The sequence below is a fragment of the Enoplosus armatus genome, chromosome 4 (assembly GCF_043641665.1).
Source record: "Enoplosus armatus isolate fEnoArm2 chromosome 4, fEnoArm2.hap1, whole genome shotgun sequence".
Classification (NCBI taxonomy): Eukaryota; Metazoa; Chordata; class Actinopteri; order Centrarchiformes; family Enoplosidae; genus Enoplosus; species Enoplosus armatus.
In genome coordinates, this window is record NC_092183.1 from 22,242,959 (window position 1) to 22,261,611 (window position 18,653).

An 18,653-nucleotide genomic window follows, 5' to 3' on the forward strand; every position below is an offset into this window, starting at 1 on the left:
GAGCCTTCAGTCTGAGGGCACAGCATTCGCTCTGCTTCCACCAAGACCACGTTCCTATGGAGACACAGGGCTTTCCTCCAGAGGGTCTGAGCCCCTGGTCCTGCAAGGTGACCGCACGCTGTCTTGTCACATCGTCTTATGTCATTTTATTCCTTGTCATTTCAAGCCATGCCATCTCATTTTGTGCCGTCATATCATTTAATGTTATTCAATGTAATTGTCATGTCATTTCATTTCATTTTGAGTCATGTCGTTTCAAGTCGGGTTGTTGCTTTTTTTTTTCTTGTTGTGTCATTTTATTTCGAGTTGTGTCATTTCCATGGACTGTATAAAAGAAGTGGACGTAGCCACCGTGACGTCACCCACTGGCTTGTGGACTACCGTTTTGAATGCACACCAAACTATACCGGCTACCGGCTGACTGCACCTGGCTGCTAACAAAGTTAGCTTGTAAATGAACAGCCGACTTCTATAGTGTCTTTTAGTACAACCGAACGCCGCCATCCTGATTGACAGGCTGCTGTGGTAGCGACTTGTCAATCACAAGATAGCCCCACCCTATGGCATACCTGCTTTACTGTCTATTTTACTCTGAATGGGACGATAATTTTCAAAACGAACATCATGCTGTATTGAAGAAGACTTGAAACTAGCAATTGAGACCATAAATTCATGAGGAAAATGTTTACTGAGGTAATAAATCAAGTGAGAAGTAGGGTCATTTTCTCATAGACTTCTAGACAATCTGACTTAGTTTTGCAACCAGTGGAGTCGCCCCCTGCTGGCCATTAGAAAGAATGCAGGTTTAAGGCACTTTCGCATTGTTTTCATTGTGTTATGTCAATTGATCTTGTGTCAGGTCAGTTCATTTCCTATCATGTCAACTAATTTCAAGTCGCGTTGTTTCATTTCATTTGAACGTTTTGACATTTCATTTAGTTTTTTCGTGTCATTTTGTGCTGTGTAGTGTTTTGTAGTTTTGAGTCCTGCCATTCTGTATCGTGTCATTTCATTCTGTGTTGAGTCACATCCTGTGATTTTGTGTAATTTACCATCATATCCTGTAATCTCTTGTCATCTTCACGTTAATGTTGTCAGTGTTGCCGCTGCTGGTCGTAGAGGTAAATATAGCTCATGTGATCATTTGAAATCGTCTTATCATTGTTCCTGTCATAGTGCAGGGGTTCTGCTGTCCCCTCCAGCAGAGGCCCAGCAGTGGGAGGGTGGCGCGCAGGGTGACGCCACAGAGCAGAGGAAGGGCAGATGGGAGCCTGACACTGCTAAGCAGTCTCAAGGGAAGGCTGGAGAGCAGAGCAAAACCAACGTCAAAGCCCCGGACTGGGAGCAGACCTGAGACTGACCTCCACCCGGGTGGTGGAGCCCCCACTGTGTGCCATCGCAGAGATCCAGTCAGTGAAACAGCAGGTGAATTAATCACATATGTTCATATCCGTGTATCCCACAACTGCGGTCGTTGCTTGGTTCACCATTTGTTCTATTTGTTCAAAGCTCAAAAACATTGTGCTTTAATCAGTTACAAATTATTAAGATTTTATTTCCTTCTACTGATACTGGACGTTCATACTTTACATGCTCGCTCATCAACATGGAAACTGCACTGTTTATCAAAGCAAATAACACCTTTGTTATCGCTGAAGATACCACAAGACAATGTTTGGTCACACTAAGCCAGCTAAATCTGAAAACACATATTTTTTCCTCAACATTTTGGCCTTGAATCCACACTTTAAGCCCCAAAATTTGCCTTTTAAAAAGAAATGTCGGTCTCCCGGCTTCACCCATCTCTCAATCTCCATTTTGTCCGATGACTTCGTGATCATAAAATAGTGATTTGATGTCTCAGTTGCGGTTTGCCTTGGTTAACATGTAGCATTCATGAGCCACAGTCAATGTTATGTAATGCATTAACATTAAACATGAACAACTAAATCATGAGTTCGGCTTTATTAAAACGTGGCATGGGTGGTGATGAAAGGTGGTTCAACCAGCTGAGACTCAGCAGGGAAACCAGGCTGTCCGTCCCTAACAAGGTGTCGTTTGAAAGTTAAACATTTTCTTATTGTTATGGCATTTCATTGTGGACTTTTTTTACGAAAACAACCTGAAAATGCTAGTGTAGGTGTGCATTGTTTTGGGGTTTTTTTGCACGCAAATGCTTTCTTCAGATTAAACCAGCTTTGGGATGTAAAGCCTGCCACCTGCTGCATCGCGTAACCTTTTACACCTCCACACGCTTGGCCAATCTATGTGGGTTTGCCAATCTATGTGGGTTTGTCGGATTGTCTATTTTGGAACGTAAGGACAAACAGTGTCCTCTCCCCCTGTACCTTTACGATGTTGGAATCGGGAGAGGTGACTATCTTTGGATTCGGATTGGAACTTTCTTAAACTGACAGTCCAACGCTGTTAATCAAAGTGACTGTGTAATCAGTGCTTGCATCCAGCCCCCCCCCACCCTTGTCGTGGTGTAAAACCGACTTCATTTAGACATCATGTGAAGCTAAAACTCTCAAATCAAAACCGTGGATAACAAGATTTTTACATGCTTGTTGTCTGTCAGATTATATGTTACCATCAGACCACGGCAAATTCCTTGTAATGTATGCTACTTGGCAATAAACAGTTTCTGATTCTGATTCTGAAAAGGAATCCGTGCTTATTTGAAGAATCTGATCTAAATATCTGATTGGAGTCACTTCATATTAAGGTCTCTCACAGACAAGCAGCGTAGTACTGATAAATGCTGCAGTTCTAATCAATCCAAAAACCAAAACCAGATCCCTTTTCTGACATAAACAAAAAAAGACAATGTCATCTCTGTCTGTCTGTCTGTCTGGTATTAATATGGACTTTTCATACCCACGCTGCTAACAACTTGAAAAGCATTTTTGATCAACACACACGCACTCAAACACGACAGCTTCCATCTGCCTGCAAAATCTCCATAATCATATCCAGACAGCGTGCATGTACGAGTCCTTCTTCTGGCTTTGGGCAGGAACAGCTGTGCTTATTTGTGGTGACTCAAACAAATAATCTAATTTCATTGCCAATTGACATGAAAGTTTCTCTGTTTGGCATTCTTTCTGTATTATTTGGATTGAGGTCAGTGTATGTTTTTGCTGCAGTTTGGGTAATTGCCTTTTGGATATCCCCTAGTGATAAGCAGACACAGTTGTTCAGATGCTCGATTTATCATCCAGTCCCAGCTCGTGGTGTTTGGGTTGTTGGCAAGCGGTAAATGACATCTGCAGCGTAAATGTGACTGAAATCAAAGCTGCATCCCTGACCGTCTCTTTGAAACACATTCTCCTCCCAGAAACTCCCACAACTGGCAACGGCTGGCAGGCCCGTCGCGGACAGCTCGTCACCGCAAAGGTTTCAGAAGTCCATCTGTATCTGCCTTCCTCGCTCTGTGATGATGAGGAGCAGGACGCCGAGACAGAGGAGATGAGGTACGGGTTCGCAGTGGTGGCGTTCGGGGGGCGTGGAGGCCGTTGGACGAGCCCTCGGAAAGCAGCCATCTGCATCGCTTTCATGAACTGTTCCTTGGAAAGTATCTTCCACGTCACATCTGTGCTTTTCACCCTCTTCTCCAGAATCTGGAACAGAGCTCCGAAAGAAAGTCTCAGAAGTGATGTCAGTCGGAGGATGGGGAGGGGGGGACAAAAAAATATTTTCCCAAGCAATTAGAACAACTGCAGTGTAAAGGCATGCCCACTGGGGCTAACTGGGGCCTGTTATATCCATGGAATCATTCCGAGCAACAGAAAAAGCCAAAGAGGATGGAGTTACAGGATGTTCTGGGAAAAAGAGATCTGTGAAGCATCAATGTATACATGGGGATGTTATGGAGGAGGGAACCCCCAATAAACTTTAAAGAGTCCACCACTTTGTTAAAGCTGCACTCATCAATATATTTTTTTTTTTTTACTGTAAATTGGATCAAAACAGTGCCTGCAATGTGTCAGGTGTTGCCACTGTACACTCCCCGCCCAGCACCAATCGGCAGGCAGACAAAGTTAGCAACGGGCTGGGGAACAAAGTGGAGCCCTTAGCAGCTAAGGAGATGGGGGATCTCAGGGGATTTGGTGAAAAATGAGAGTGAACATTAGACTCGTGAAGCTGACGGAAAGGCGACTCCGAATTAATTTCTGTCAACATAAATCTCGAAGTTCATACATACATCGTAATATGGTCAAACTCATGTAAGTTATGTAAAGATTTAGACATGAACATTGGGATTATTACCACAAATAGGGACCAGACAATAAAGATTTGACCCAGTGTATAGAGCGCTGCAGGAATGAGTCCTAAAACCCGGAAATGAGTTCGCAATTTTTACCCTTCCGGTTAAAGTTTTTAACAGGTTTTTGTTGGATGAAATAAGGTCTTTAGAGATCTCGGCGTTTTGTTCTGCGACATAAAATACCGCCAGTTGATACCCCGCTCGTGAATTTTAAAGGTTCCAGGGCGATGCTAACTTCCACATTTGCCTACAAAAATACATCATCCCTGCAACACTCTGTTGTCAGGACAGGAGAGCCCACTGGGAGCCCTTAGGGCCACAAGGTTCATGGGAATATTATAGTGGAAGCTGGACAAAGCAGTACTTGCCGTGACAAACAGTTGAACATCCATTGTGTTGAAGTCACTTTCACTCGTTTGTTATGCCATGACAGTACATGCTGAACAGTGCAGCATCAGGAGATAAAACTGTTACAACAGAGATATGTCCATGGCTACATACTTAGAAACACGTGGTCAGGGATTTGACTATTACATCACTGCACGTTATGTTTCTGTGCTCCTTGCAGGACTTCAGCAGAGGAGGCTGGCGCTCAGGAATCGGAGGTTTAGACTAAACAATGCAAACCCTTCACACGCCTGTCAAAGACCAGCCTAACACAGGACACAGCGCTCCACAGCACACCTTCTGAGGACATCAGGACTGAGCACAGCTGAGGCAATATATGAGTCGAGTATAGAGGACAGCAGAGCGCTCCGAGCACAGAACAGACGGAGCCAATTTGCCCCGATAGAACAACCACCACATGGGCAGGACAGGAGCGAGCGATGGGGAAACAGGCCTCTGCTGATAAGGTCTGCAGCTGTCCACAGACGGAGGCCCCACACACAACTAGCCCACACCAGTGTGTGAAGGCACGGGGAAATAAAGAGCATGCATGTATTGCTGGGCCTCTTCAGAAAACAAAGATGACAACTGATGTGCTAGGACAACAGATGCGGTGCGTTTGTTTCAAACTAAAACCCACAAGGGGGGCATCTGCAGAGACAAGACTGGGCCACGCACGAGAACAACCAAAAACAAAATAATGCAAAAAAAATGCACGACATTTAACAACAAGTTGAGTAATGACCAGCAGCTGCAGCAACTCTCACTTGGAAATTTGGAGCCTCATGTTGTCAGATTCGGCAGCCTTATATGAACAGTGATTTCTTTTTGTGTGATTTTGTAATAAATAGTCACAGATGCCATATATTTTAAAGAATTAACAATGTATAATATGCTTCACCGTCAACTCTGCATTACGGTGGTCTGGGTTTTTTTTGCTTCCATGCACACATTTTTTGCAACGATAACAATAATGTAAGTCTTCCAGTATTTTTTTTAACCAAACTAGGCAAAAAAACCAAAACAAAACAAAACAATTGTATCCATAAAAAACGACTGCAGGACTAATGACCTCAGTATTTTTAAAAATACCCTGGCTGCAGCCCCGGTATGGATGTTCATTCAAGAAACGTAATCTCTGAGGGCTCTGGTTTTCTAGTTCTTAACCCGGGAAGGTCTTTACCAAATTCAGGCATTTTGTTGTGCTTACAATGAATTGCTTTCATTTGCTATGTACGTATGTATGTGTGCCTCTGTGTTACCGCGGCTGGAAAAGTAAAAAACAAGGACAAATTTGATCATCAGTCAGTTGGTCAAAGTATTTGTGGAAGGTACGTTTTCTTACGAGAAAGTCTAATCAAAGGGTCACTTTCTCTTTCAAAGGTCTTTTTTTGCATAATGTGTAATAAACACCTTAAATATTAAATATAAAAAATGAAATACGTGGACAAACAAAGTGATTTTTATGCAAAACAACCAAACCAAAAGACATCCATCAGTGGTTGATTGAGTTCATACATTGCTGTGTAAACGTTAACCGAGCGCGAGCCTGTCCTCCGGGGGCCCTCCGTGGGACATGGCACCCTCAGGTAAAAAAACTTGACTCGCTGAGATGTTGCTCCAGAGGTGTGCAGCTGCTTATCGCTTACAGCGTGTCATGTCTGCGTAGTGTCTTCTCGCCGGCTGATTCTCGGCGCAGAGATAGCAGATCATACACCACACGCTGTGCTCCGGAGAGATCTGGACTCCACTGCTGCTCCGAAAAGGCCTCAGAGCACAGGAGCCTGTCAGCAGAATGGAGGGGAGATGAAAGTCGCATAGAAATGGTAGCCGACCAGGGAAAAAAACACAAACGATAAGCTAGGGATGTAAAAAAATTAAATAAAATACAGCATCTCTTAATTCCTATTTTCATCTATTCTGTTATTTTCTTGGCATAAATGGACCTCCATAGATACCAGATTACATGCAAGCTAGTCAGGCCAAACCTCATCAACATGACTCGTAAACAGAAAAGAAAATGGCTTGACTATAAAAATAAGGAATTAAGACGGTTGAGTGTTTTTTTTCCCCGCAGCTGGAGGGCCATCTGTCCGTACTTTTTTTTGACAGTGGTTTGCTTGTGGCAGAGCGAGCGTTTGAATTTGAAGGGGGGGGGTGGGTCTAAGAATGGCAAGCAATGGGCTGGTCCGTGGCTCTGTCCGTCTGTGAAACACTGGCAACAAAATCTGTCCAGAAAGCAGTGGAAGAAGTATATTCAGACCCTTTACTTGTGTAAAAGTAGTAGCCATACTACATAAAAAAAAGAAGTGAGAGTCCTGCATTCAAAATGTCATATAGAAAGAGTTGTCAGCAAGAAGTATTAAAAGTAAAAAGTACTTCTCATGCAGCCGAATGGCGCCTGTCAGTGTCATATCATTATACACTGTAATATTGGGTCACTAACACTGGGGCATTAATGTGTAGCAGCATTTTAATGTTGCAACTGATTAAGAGGAAGCTTATTTGAACTATTTTATGTACTTTTGGGAATATGTATCATTATCTTAAAAGCTGATTGATGATGTATGACGGTATGTAAAATCTTAATCTGTACATTAACGCATCATCAATTCCACTGGGGCTCGCTCAGCAAGTTTAATGGCATTTAAGGCTCGACTGCCGTTGAACCCGCTGAATCCGCTTCGTCTTAACCGTCTCATAGCCGCTCCTCAGGCCCACCCTTGAGCCAAACGATCACTTTGCTTGTTCATGCCCCCAGAGGACGAAGCCTTTAATTTGGTGATTGCATATTCTGTCCTGTGACGCCATCCTGAAGGTGAGTGTTTTTATTCTTCCTGTCTGGATTCAGGTCCTTCTCCTTGTTTCTTTTTGGGGAGCGCTGTGACGTTCTGCTCTACAAATAAAGTTACTCACTTACATTTTTAGCCCCACTACTGGTGAGACTCTGAAAACAGTCAAAACTGTAGTGTAGTCCATGCAGCACTGAGGTGCTGTGTAATAAACATGGGGGTCCGCAGACTGTAGGCGTCCAGAACAGCCGTACTCCCTTAATCTTTACACTTTCCTTGATTGGCATTATTAAGTTAAAATATAATACCAAGTATTACCAAGGATGAAGTATGCAGCAGCACTGAGGGAGAGGATGATGAGGAAGATGGTGCCTAGACCCAGATCTCCCATGGCACAGGCATTTGGACACGCACAGGGGCTCTCCACCCAGATCTGCAGGGGCTCCTCGGTGCCGAGGCTCTGGTCCCGGATGAGAGAGGTGGGCTGATGTGGATCGCAGTGGTAGTGCACGACAGTCAGCGGCTGCTCGTCATGAGCTGGGACAGGAGAAGAAGAAGATTATTGGCCATCAGGTCATCGCGCTACCGTGACAAAAGTGATGGGTGACATGAATTCAATGCAGTGTTTGTGTTGCAGCTCACAAAAGTATGAGACAGACAGCATCTCCAGGGTGTTGTTGTAGTGGAATTTGTTCCCCTCGTGTCTTCCATAGCCGATAAAGCGGCTGCTGAGCCCGTGATACCTGCCACACGGCAAAATGTCACAAACAAAGAGGCCTAAAGGGGACTGATATAAACATTTGTCTGAAGATACAGTCTTTACTAATAATAACTCTCACGTGTGTTGATGAAAGCATGTTTCTTAAAGGCCCGATACTGAATTACAACCCCCCCCCCCAAACACACATTTGCATACTCCCAAACATGCTTGATGTAAGGGCCAGGGGCCACCCTAGCATCCCACGGACAGACACACACATCTTCCAAATATGGGATTCATGTGCAAAATGTTCACCACAACAATTAACGACAGTTAGTGAAGAAAACGACCTGCTAATGCCTCCGTGTGTGAATGGCATGGTTTCTTTACTACGGAGAGTTTCAAATACTTCAAATATGCCAAAAGCACAGAAGGCTTCACATTTTTCAGCCGGTGTGTTTGGGCACCCCCTGGTGGCCACCGACCAACTACAAGTATACTGTATTTAAGTACAATTCTGGGGTACTTTAATTGAGTATTTCCATTTAATGTTACTTATCATTTTTTTTACTCCACTACTTAGACAGCTACAGTTATTATATGGGCAGCTTTATATAATCTTATAAAATGCAATGTATTGTTTCAGATTAAACAAGTTGTTCCCAACTGTTTGTGCTTTAAGCACATTGAGCTGACAGCACTTCTGGACATGACTTAAGTTTTAAATGCAGGACATGTACATGTAACTGGTATTGGTACTTCTAATCAAGTCAAGGATCTGAATACTTCCAAAACAAGCATTGATAAGTGTCACATGAATCTGATGAATTGTCACTCAACTTTAACACAAATGACCCTGAACTTCACTCGAGCTTTGTCGTGGAAATTGCAGCAATAGGTCACGTGAGTTATGAGGATTAAAAAGAAAAAGAAAAAAAAAAGAAAAGGGGGGGCACTCTGCTTGAGGGTAAAACAAAACGGATGCACTCCCAAAGTCAGAAGAGGAGCTACCTTGACTGCAAAAGCCCGCATTCTAGTGCATTCTGTGACATGTTCCTTCACTGTGAACACACACGCTAGTTTAATGTGACTCAATCCCACACACACCGTCCTGCTGCCTCAAAACACTCACAAGAGCACCATGTGTGCATCAATCCACCGCTAAAAGTAGTCCCCAACAAATGCACTATTTCCTCCTATTTTAGGAAATTGCTGAGCTTTTGTTTGGATGAAAGTGCATATTTGTGAGCCGTTTTTTTTTAAAGATTTACGTCTTCAGTAGGAACCAATGACCCGGGAGCCACAGAGACCAACACATTGTTGGCTTTGGTCTTTTCGTGGGATTTATTGGCAATAAATTGCATTGAATCTGGTGAGAACTGAGAGTCAGATGGTTTGGATTCAAACGGGTTCAATACACTGTGCAGTAAATGAAGTAACGGAGTAACATGGCAGCCGTAGTGGAAGGGGTCAGACTCAGGGGTCATGCCTAAAAAGTTTACATAGAGGGGGACATGAAGAAGTGAAAATGGAGGGGGGAGGGTGTGGCTGTATGCAGCTGCGTGCAAAAGTTCTGAACACACCTACCTGACAGTGAGGCAGGCAGCGACGTTGGCGCACTCGGCTCCCGTCGAGTCCTCGGGCTGTGAGAAGGGCTGGCAGGGGCTGAAGGACAGGAGGGCCTCCGCGCCGACTGGCACGGACGCACCCGCCACAGGCTTCAGACGCCCCAGGAAACCGTCTTCATCTCCCATGGCTTTCAGGTTGATCACCCCGCTCCCGTCCTTCATGATGCATTTGCAGCTGTTGACTTTGAAGCAGCCGGACTCCTTGGCGGAGTAGCTCGGGTGCGGGGAGAGAGACGGGGAGGACGCGCCGACACACGCCGAGAGCGCGAGGAGGAGAGTTTGAAGGCTCATGGTGAGGAGTGCGCACCAGTGCAGAGGGGTAGTGTCCCTAAAGGTTGTGTGGGTAGGCAGCTGCAGTGCAGCTGACAGCACGGTGATGGCGGGAAAGTAATTAGAATGAGGGTGATTGCCATTCCGGACATTCCTAAAGGCCCACCGTGCTCGGATCAGGGTCCGTCCAAACGCTGACAGTGGCCTGCATTACACAAGGGAAGGTCTGGAACTGGACAAACATGATGCACTTGAGTTTTGCCAGCATCATTTTTTTCGCAGCACATTGAGAACCACTAATGCAATTCTATTCATCTCCATTGTACTGGGATAGAGGCATGGGGGGGGGGGGGGGGGGGGGTAGTAAAGACTATCTATTTAGGTGAACTGATCCTTTGTCAAAATTGTCCTCAATGCAAACCATCTAATCTCGATCTGGTTCTGGAAACAATAGATGTCTGCAATTTGTGATACCATAAATGTTTTATATTTATCCACCTTTTCACTCATCATTCTCTCATATTGCAGTTGTCAGCTACATCCTTCTTACTCATTTAGTTGTCCACTTGAAGCACAAAAAGGTGTGAGGCTCCATCATGACAGACCCACCGCCAAACAGGACATCCAGCTCAGGGAAACGTTCACTGGCTTATCTCCAGTGAAAGTCTGGATGTCCCTTATAGAATGTTTATGTTCCTGCAAGTTGCTCATGTGTCTGAGTTCAGTGTCTGCCATGAGCTGGACTGAATGTGAAAGTGTGGTGGGCTGAATGAAACACGCTAGTGTTTTAGTAGATAAGTTACAAAATGGTTAGGAAAAATGATAATTTAGGATGTAACACTGTAGTTAATGCGAGGGCAGCAGCTAGTTTTCCCAAATCCCACATTTAATTAAGACGAACATTCACTCCTCGTCCCTGGTTTGATAATCATGGGAAAAAACAGCTTCATTAACATGAAAGAAGCTAGTAGTTCTGTCTGGATGAAGTGAAGTGGGTCCAAGTTGAAATATTTAGTGATTCACAAACCAGTCGGGAGATTTCTTGGCCCCTCTGGGCAAATCTAGAGAGTCCAAAGCCACAAGCACTGTGAGAAGAAACCATTTCTCGTTCAAACACTTGATGTCAAAACAAAGAAGCTGAAATTAAGAAGAAAAAAAAGGGGGGGGGGGGGGGTGCTACAGTCTACATTTCACAGGCCAAACCTGTTGATCTGAGTGTGACCAAGAGTGCAAGCATGACAATGTTTGTGGAGAATATACGACACAGAAGACGATGTGTCCTTTACACAGATTTTATTTTGTCAATAGAAAAAGCCTCTAAGCTTTGACTGCAAATTTGCGGATGGAGTAGAGGAGGTCTTTCCTCTGCTGTTTCTTGGTCCGCAGACTCTCTTCATGCTTGTTGAGCCGGCGGCGCAGAGCTCTGGTCTTCTTGGGTCTCAGATCCAGGGGCTTGTACTTCTTACCCTGAAAGAAATTAAATTAACTTTCAGTAGAGCTGAAAAAAATTATATGAAATGAGAACTGACAAAAGTGGGAGGACAGATAAAATGTTAATCTGCAACTGTTGTCAAGTGCCAAACCTTTCTTGATCTTGACTTCAGTATGTTATACTACTAGTAATTGTGCATTTTGTTTTCCCAAGCGGTGACCACAAACTAAAGAATTACATGTCAATGTTTTTTCAATGATCTGCTATTGCTACATTTAATGCTGGAAAAACATTCAGGACATGTAATGCAGCAGACAACACCATCATGTTCAGTGCGTCTACACAGACTGAACAGGGATGCTGCAGCACTTTGATTACAGGCTGCTGACAGTTTATCAAAAACAATCTGCTTAGCATAACTTGACAAAGACATTTGGGGAGATGCGTGTCTCTCGTCCATTTTGTTTCATTACCACAACCTGCAAGTACACCAATTTCAACTAGTGGCCATTTCCTGAATGGCGTTCCTTTCTTTGGAAACCATCTTTATGCATCATCTGTCATCCTAATCTACTCGTGCAGACACAAAATATTTTCTTACTCCTGAGTAACAATGTAAATGATAGAACAACAAAAAAGGGTGGCGACTTGACACCTCACTGCAATAGTTTAAATTACCAAACCCCAGTGCACAGTCAAATCATTACCCATCTTAATAAGAATTATCACAGTCCATGTAAACTGTCAGTGGATATGAGGAACATTCGTGTCATCTCAAGTCTCAGTCTTTTGGTAAGCAGTGTTGAATGCTTCAGCAAAACATCAGCTCAACAAATATCATCTTCGACCAGAGAACCGAAGAGGGAGAGGTCCGAAGCGGGCACGTCTTTGGGCGTGCTCAGTGAGGAGCTGTGATCATGTACTCACCTTGTAGAACTTCCTCAGGTTCTCCTTCTGTGTCTGGTTGATTACAGTCAGGACTCTGGCGATGGATTTGCGGACAACGCGGCTGTAAGGAACGAAGCGACAAAGTCAGACGCTGTTTTTTATACTCCAGATTTTAGTTTAGTGACAAATTAGTGTCTGCAAATACAGTTGTACATGATTCATGTTAAATCATTTAAGGAAAGGAGGTGCCCAAAACACTGTCCTTAATCTGCAGATCTGAGAGACATACATTTTTATACACTGCCAATTGGACATTTTTCTTCCGTATCCTGGTTCTGGATAATATAAACCTATTAGCAACAATGGCTTAGCTAACCAGACATATCTGAAAGTAGTAACATTACTGAATACACAACATTAACATCCATAAGTCTTATTTTTGACCTGAATTGATCACAGTGCAGGGCGTTTAGGCCATCGGCAGACAGCAAATCAATGATGCCCCTGGCCTCCTGTCTCCCCTGAGTCAGGCTGTGGTCCCCTTAAAGCCAGGCAACAGTCATGCCAAATCTGGGCCAGCCTGGTCCACTAGTAGGAAAGTGTGCCTGAGTGCTGTCAAATCTTTATAATGCAGTACTTACATCTTGGAGAGCTTGGAAGCAGCTCCACCGGTAACCTTGGCCACACGGAGCTGGGACAGTTCATTTTTCAGGTCGTCCAACTGCTTGAGCAGCTCTTCCTTCTTCTTACCCCGCAGATCTCTTGCCTTGATCTTGGCCTAAACAGCGACAGAAGCAACAAACAAAAACAAACATTTGTTAGTGACAGCAACATATTAGTCTCAAAGACGGCATATATACGAGAAGTCTCAGATCGGCTAAGAGCTCGTATTCCCGACACGAGTCAGCCAAGCTAACACTGCTAGTTATGGTTAGCAGACTAATAACGTTACGCTTTTACATTATTCAATCTGCTACCAGTTTTTACACAGACACATCGGCTACATGTTCTGTTATTATACGGCAGTAATAGCTAGCAGGCTATCGCTTGCCTGCCATTAGCTTACGGTTAGCAACTACGCTTGACGGCGTCTGTCGGTGACGACGCACCATAATATAACGTTTTATTCAATTCTGGTAGTAGCCTACTCATCAACACACGCATGAACAACTACCCGAGGAGCTTATGTGTACGTATAGCCCACATTTATGAGGGTTTAGTCGGGATACGCGTGAAAGAAATCATAATTGACAGAGGAGAATCAGATCCTCACCATGTTCCCTCTCGCTGCCCTGTTGGAAAGGCCGGACGCACCGCGTGCTCACAAAAAGTAGTTTCCGGAAAATTTCTTCTTCGTCGGTTTGGGTTTCACTTTGGACATCCTGCAAACAGCGCCACTGGCGGGCGACGCGTTGGAGAAACATGAGAAAATGTCAGCACATGGTATATTTTATATATTCTACATTTTGAAATTCATTTTCACCCAAACTGAAAGAAAAAATAGGCTATTATACATACATATATATATATATATATATATATATAGACATTTATACAGTATATTAGTAACAAACACAAAAATTGAAAATTTCCAAAATAATATCAAGAAAACATTTATTGATAAAAGTATGAATAAACGCAGTACAAGAATGAATTAAATTCAGTATTTTTAATATTAGCATTTGAACTATGTGCGACACAGGACAAAATTCAGGGAAGACGTGGTTTTATCATTTCAGATATATTAATATATGTGGGAAAGAAAATCTTTGTAGCAGAATCAATCAGGTTAAAAAGTGCATTCGTTGTTTATTTTGATTCTCATGGAGACAGTAGATTACCCTGCAGAGTCTGGGGTGACTACATCAGTCTGCTACCTGTCATCTGCAACAGATAATCCTCTGCAGACAGCACCCTGGTGTATTTCCGCTTCATATAGTTTGCATATTACTGTAATGAACACAAATGCAGAATCGTCCGGCCTTTAGAAACAAAGACAATTGTAAAAGACTGACTGCTTTGAGGATTTTAACCACAGGCATGCAGATTCCCTGGTCTTCCCGCTGATGTAAAAATAACCCTCATGTTGTGACTGACATCACACTGAGGAAGAATAGTGACGGGCAGTGGGACTGAGACGAGCAGAATCAGAAACATACGGGCTCTGGTCTATAATGATGATAAATACTGCAAACTGATCACATCAAACCATTTACATACACTGATTTATTAAGTTCTCAATGCATACAGTATGCACATATTTCTATATATAAATAGACATGTGGAATGTACTTTCATTTACATTAACAAAGGCAGGTAAAGGTAGAGCATGCCCTATAGTCATCATTTACATAGCATTCACTTATTTTAATCACATTGTTATTATCCAAATGGACCACTATAGTCTAAAATCATTCATATTGGTGTTAAAGGACCTAAAAACAGTCTGTGTGCATATTGTATCAGCTGTGGCAGCCATTTTTGTTCCTCCAGTAGCAGCAATTGAGAGGAAGGGCTTCTTCCTCTTATTCCTTTCTCTCCATCGCCTCGGCTCTTTCTGCTGCTCATCAGCTCCAGTGAGTCGAAGGCCGGATGGTACCCTTTGGAGAAGGCTAGGATCCAAAGCCAGGACATCTAGAACACAAAACATCACCAGGTTCAGTTACAGTAAACCATATGGGGGTCATTTCATTCTATGGAGACATTGGGCCCAATACAAGAACATTTTCATGTTCTTATCCTAGGTGGTCCTAGAAGGTGGTCAAGGGAATGTGAGAAATGGAGATACCAAGAGTATATATTCCATTATGTGATATTACACTGAGTTATAAACAGAGGACGTCCACCTGCACAACACCATAAGGCAGTGAATAAGCTGAACTGTTGAGGTTGTCGTGCCAAAATGACCAATAAAATCTAAAAATAAATTCTGTTGTCAAAACCCTCAGTAAATTGGTAACCATGATGTGCATCACCTAAATCAACTACAATGAAGAACTGATGCGTATCATGGTTGCCAATTTACTGAGGGTTTCGACAACAGAATTTATTTTTAGATTTATTTATATATAAATAATATTATCCATGCAGGGTTATTTTCTTGTACAAATTAAAACTACTATATAGTCTGTCGACAATAAGAACATTACTTCAATAGTTTAAATGACCAAACCCCAGTGAAAAGCCATAATGTCTTAATTAGAATTATTGTAGTCCATGTAAACTGTCATTTGATATGAGGAACATTTGGGTCATCAAGTCTCAGTCTTTTGGTAAGCAGTGTTGAATGCTTCAGCAAAACATCAGCTCAACAAATATCATCTTCGACCAGAGAACCAAAGAAGAAAATGCAGACATGTCTTTGTGCGTGCTCAGTGAGGAGCTGTACAATCCAAGGTAGCTGGTTGCTCTCACCTTGTAGAACTTCCTCAGGTTCTCCTTCTGTGTCTGGTCGATTGCAGTCAGGACTCTGGCGATGGATTTGCCATCAACATGGCTGTAAAGAACAAATGGTAAAGTAAGATGTGACAGTTGTACACAACTCATGTTCATGCGCAGATGTTTAACTCGCAGCTGTCCACTTGAGATCAGATCACCCAGGACGGATATTAATACCAGGTGTAAACAGGGCCTAAGTTGAAAAGATCTTGACCAACTGATTCTCTTCAGGTTCTATACTTGATTTTAGTCAGTGTCCCATGATTGTCTAAAATTGACACTTTTCCCCACTCTGATCACAGTAACACCCTTAACTTTGGTGAAAATTATATTGACAAATATTCAAGAAACAAAAGCTTTCGTAGCCTTTTAATCTCCTGACACATACAGGATGTCTACAGCAATGGTCTGATTTGAAATAAAGTGCTTGACTGTCAATGAAACACCAACCTTGTACTCCAGAGTTTGGAGTTGTACAACATATTTGGGATGCTCAAATGTATATTTCTCGTGAGTCGTTGAGATCTGAGGTGTTGGAGGTCGGGGAGCTTGGGGTGGATGCAGGAGGTAGGTCTGGACAAACCCCTCTTGTTTTTTCTGCTCTTCTGCTTTCGGGCAACTTCAACTTCTACAGAGCACAAAGAAGGAAACGTATAATATTCATCTATACTTAAAAAAACAACCCCTGTGCAATGTAGTACAATCCAACACAATGTTCCTGCAATAGTTTCTAATGTTCAGAGGAGTTGAATCAACAGTACAGACATTTTTAAATTCATAGTCAGTTATGATAGTGTACTGTATTGCCCTGAGAGGTGTTTCTTATGTGTTGCTCACACACGCAATTGGGTGGCACAATATTACAAAAGCTTCTTCATTCCTGTCATCTCAAGTCTCAGTCTTTTGGTAAGCAGTGTTGAATGCTTCAGCAAAACATCAGCTCAACAAATATCATCTTCGACCAGAGAACCGAAGAGGGAAAGTCCCAAACGACAGTGTGCCTGAGTGCTGCTAAATCATTTCCATACTGTAACGTTACGTACATCTTGGAGAGCTTGGAAGCAGCTGCTTTGGTAACCTTGGCCACACGGAGCTGGGACAGTTCATTTTTCAGGTCGTCCAACTGCTTGAGCAGCTCTTCCTTCTTCTTACCCCGCAGATCTCTTGCCTTGAGTTTGGCCTAGACAGTGACAGTAGAAACAAACATTTAGCGACAGCTCCATATCAAGTCTCGAAGACGGCATCTGCACAAGCCTCGGCTCTTATGCCAGACGCGAGTTAGCCAAGCTAACACAGCTAGTTCAGGTTAGCAGACCAATAATTTTTAATTCTTTACATTAACGTTAATCAACCTATCTGCTACAAGTATGTACAAAGACACATCGGCTGCACGTTTTCTGTTATTATACAGAAATATTAACTAGCAGGCTCTCACTAGCCTGCCATATTGTCAGTGCCACAGTTAACTTAGCAAGGTCGCTCCATAATGTAATAATTATTCCATTCCGGTAACAGCCTACTTATCAGCGGATACAAGAACTACATGACAAGCGTATGTGTACGTATAACAAATGTTTATGGGGGTGTAGTTGAGATAAACGTGAAAAGAAAAATCATAATTGATATACGAGTATCGGGTCCTCACCATCCTCACCCTCGATCCACCCTGGAAAGGCTGAATGTACCGCGTGCCAAGATAATAACTAGTTTCCGGAGAATTTCTTCTTCGTCAGTTTAGATTTCACCTGGACATCCCGCGAACAGCGCCACTGGCGGGCGCAGCGCTGGCCAAGCAACCGAACCACGAAAATCAAAAGAGAACATTTCATAATCCCTGAGGAAATTAACCCGTTTCTGATGGAAAATTAAAAGTACGTGTGTAAGTAAGTTGTATATTCTCCACATTTTGCAATTGTTTTCACACAAACAGATAAAAAACATAAAATAGGCTATTTCCAAAACCATAGAAAGAAAAAAGTATGAATATATATATTGATAAAAGTATGTATAAAGGAAGTAGAAAATAAATAAAATTTCAATATTAGCATTTGCACTGTGTATAACAGAACATAAGAAAAAATCCAGGGAAAATTGATTTTTCCACCAAATATGCAGGATTTGGAGCCAGAAGACGTGGTTTTATCATTTCAGATTTATTATTAATGTGGGAAAGAAAATCTTTGTAGTGACAGCGACTGTTAAATCATGAAAAGCAAAAGACAGAAAAGCTGTAGTGATTGTACAGTTGTGTTTCAGGGTTTAACACAGCAGAATCAATCAGGTTAAAAAGTGCATTCATTGTTTATTTTGATTCTCATGGAGACGGTAGATTACCCCGCAGAGTCTGGGGTGACTACATCAGTCTGCTACCTGTCATTGGTGACACAAGATGACGACAGTTGGGCATTCAAAGATGTACTCTTGACTCTCACTGTACAAATTATGTATTCAGGGGAGATACAACTTCAAAACACCAGAAAAAAAACAACAACCTGACCTAAAATACAGTTTTCTGCGACATATAATCCTCTGCAGACAGCACCCTGGCGTATTTCCGCTTCATATAGTTTGCATATTACTGTAATGAACGCAAATGCAGGATCGTCCGGCCTTTAGAAACAAAGACAATTGTAAAAGATTGACTGCTTTAGGGATTTTAACCACAGACATGCAGATTCCCTGGGCTTCCCGCTGATGTAAAAATAACCCTCATCATGTTGTGACTGACATCACACTGAGGAAGGATAGTGACGGGCAGTGGGACTGAGACGAGCAGAGTCCAGACAGGCTCTGGTCTATAATGATGATGATAAATACTGCAAACTGATCACATCAAACCATTTACATC

At 42.8% G+C, this 18,653-nt stretch overlaps 1 protein-coding gene and 1 long non-coding RNA gene across 2 annotated transcripts; both read right to left on the bottom strand.

Annotated features, from left to right (window-relative positions):
- Nucleotides 1-11,323: 11,323 nt before the first annotated feature.
- rpl35 (ribosomal protein L35) lies at nt 11,324-13,697 on the bottom strand. The gene is made up of 4 exons (XM_070904294.1): nt 13,641-13,697; nt 13,009-13,145; nt 12,407-12,488; nt 11,324-11,514 (listed from the first exon to the last, which is right to left on the bottom strand). Exons 1-4 carry the CDS (start codon nt 13,641-13,643, stop codon nt 11,365-11,367), a joined length of 372 nt encoding a protein of 123 aa, XP_070760395.1. The 5' UTR covers nt 13,644-13,697; the 3' UTR covers nt 11,324-11,364.
- Nucleotides 13,698-14,052: 355 nt separating this feature from the next.
- On the bottom strand, nt 14,053-16,980 carry LOC139284343 (uncharacterized). The gene is made up of 4 exons (XR_011597339.1): nt 16,849-16,980; nt 16,256-16,433; nt 15,782-15,863; nt 14,053-15,001 (listed from the first exon to the last, which is right to left on the bottom strand). It is a non-coding gene; the product is annotated as an uncharacterized lncRNA (long non-coding RNA).
- Nucleotides 16,981-18,653: the final 1,673 nt, after the last annotated feature.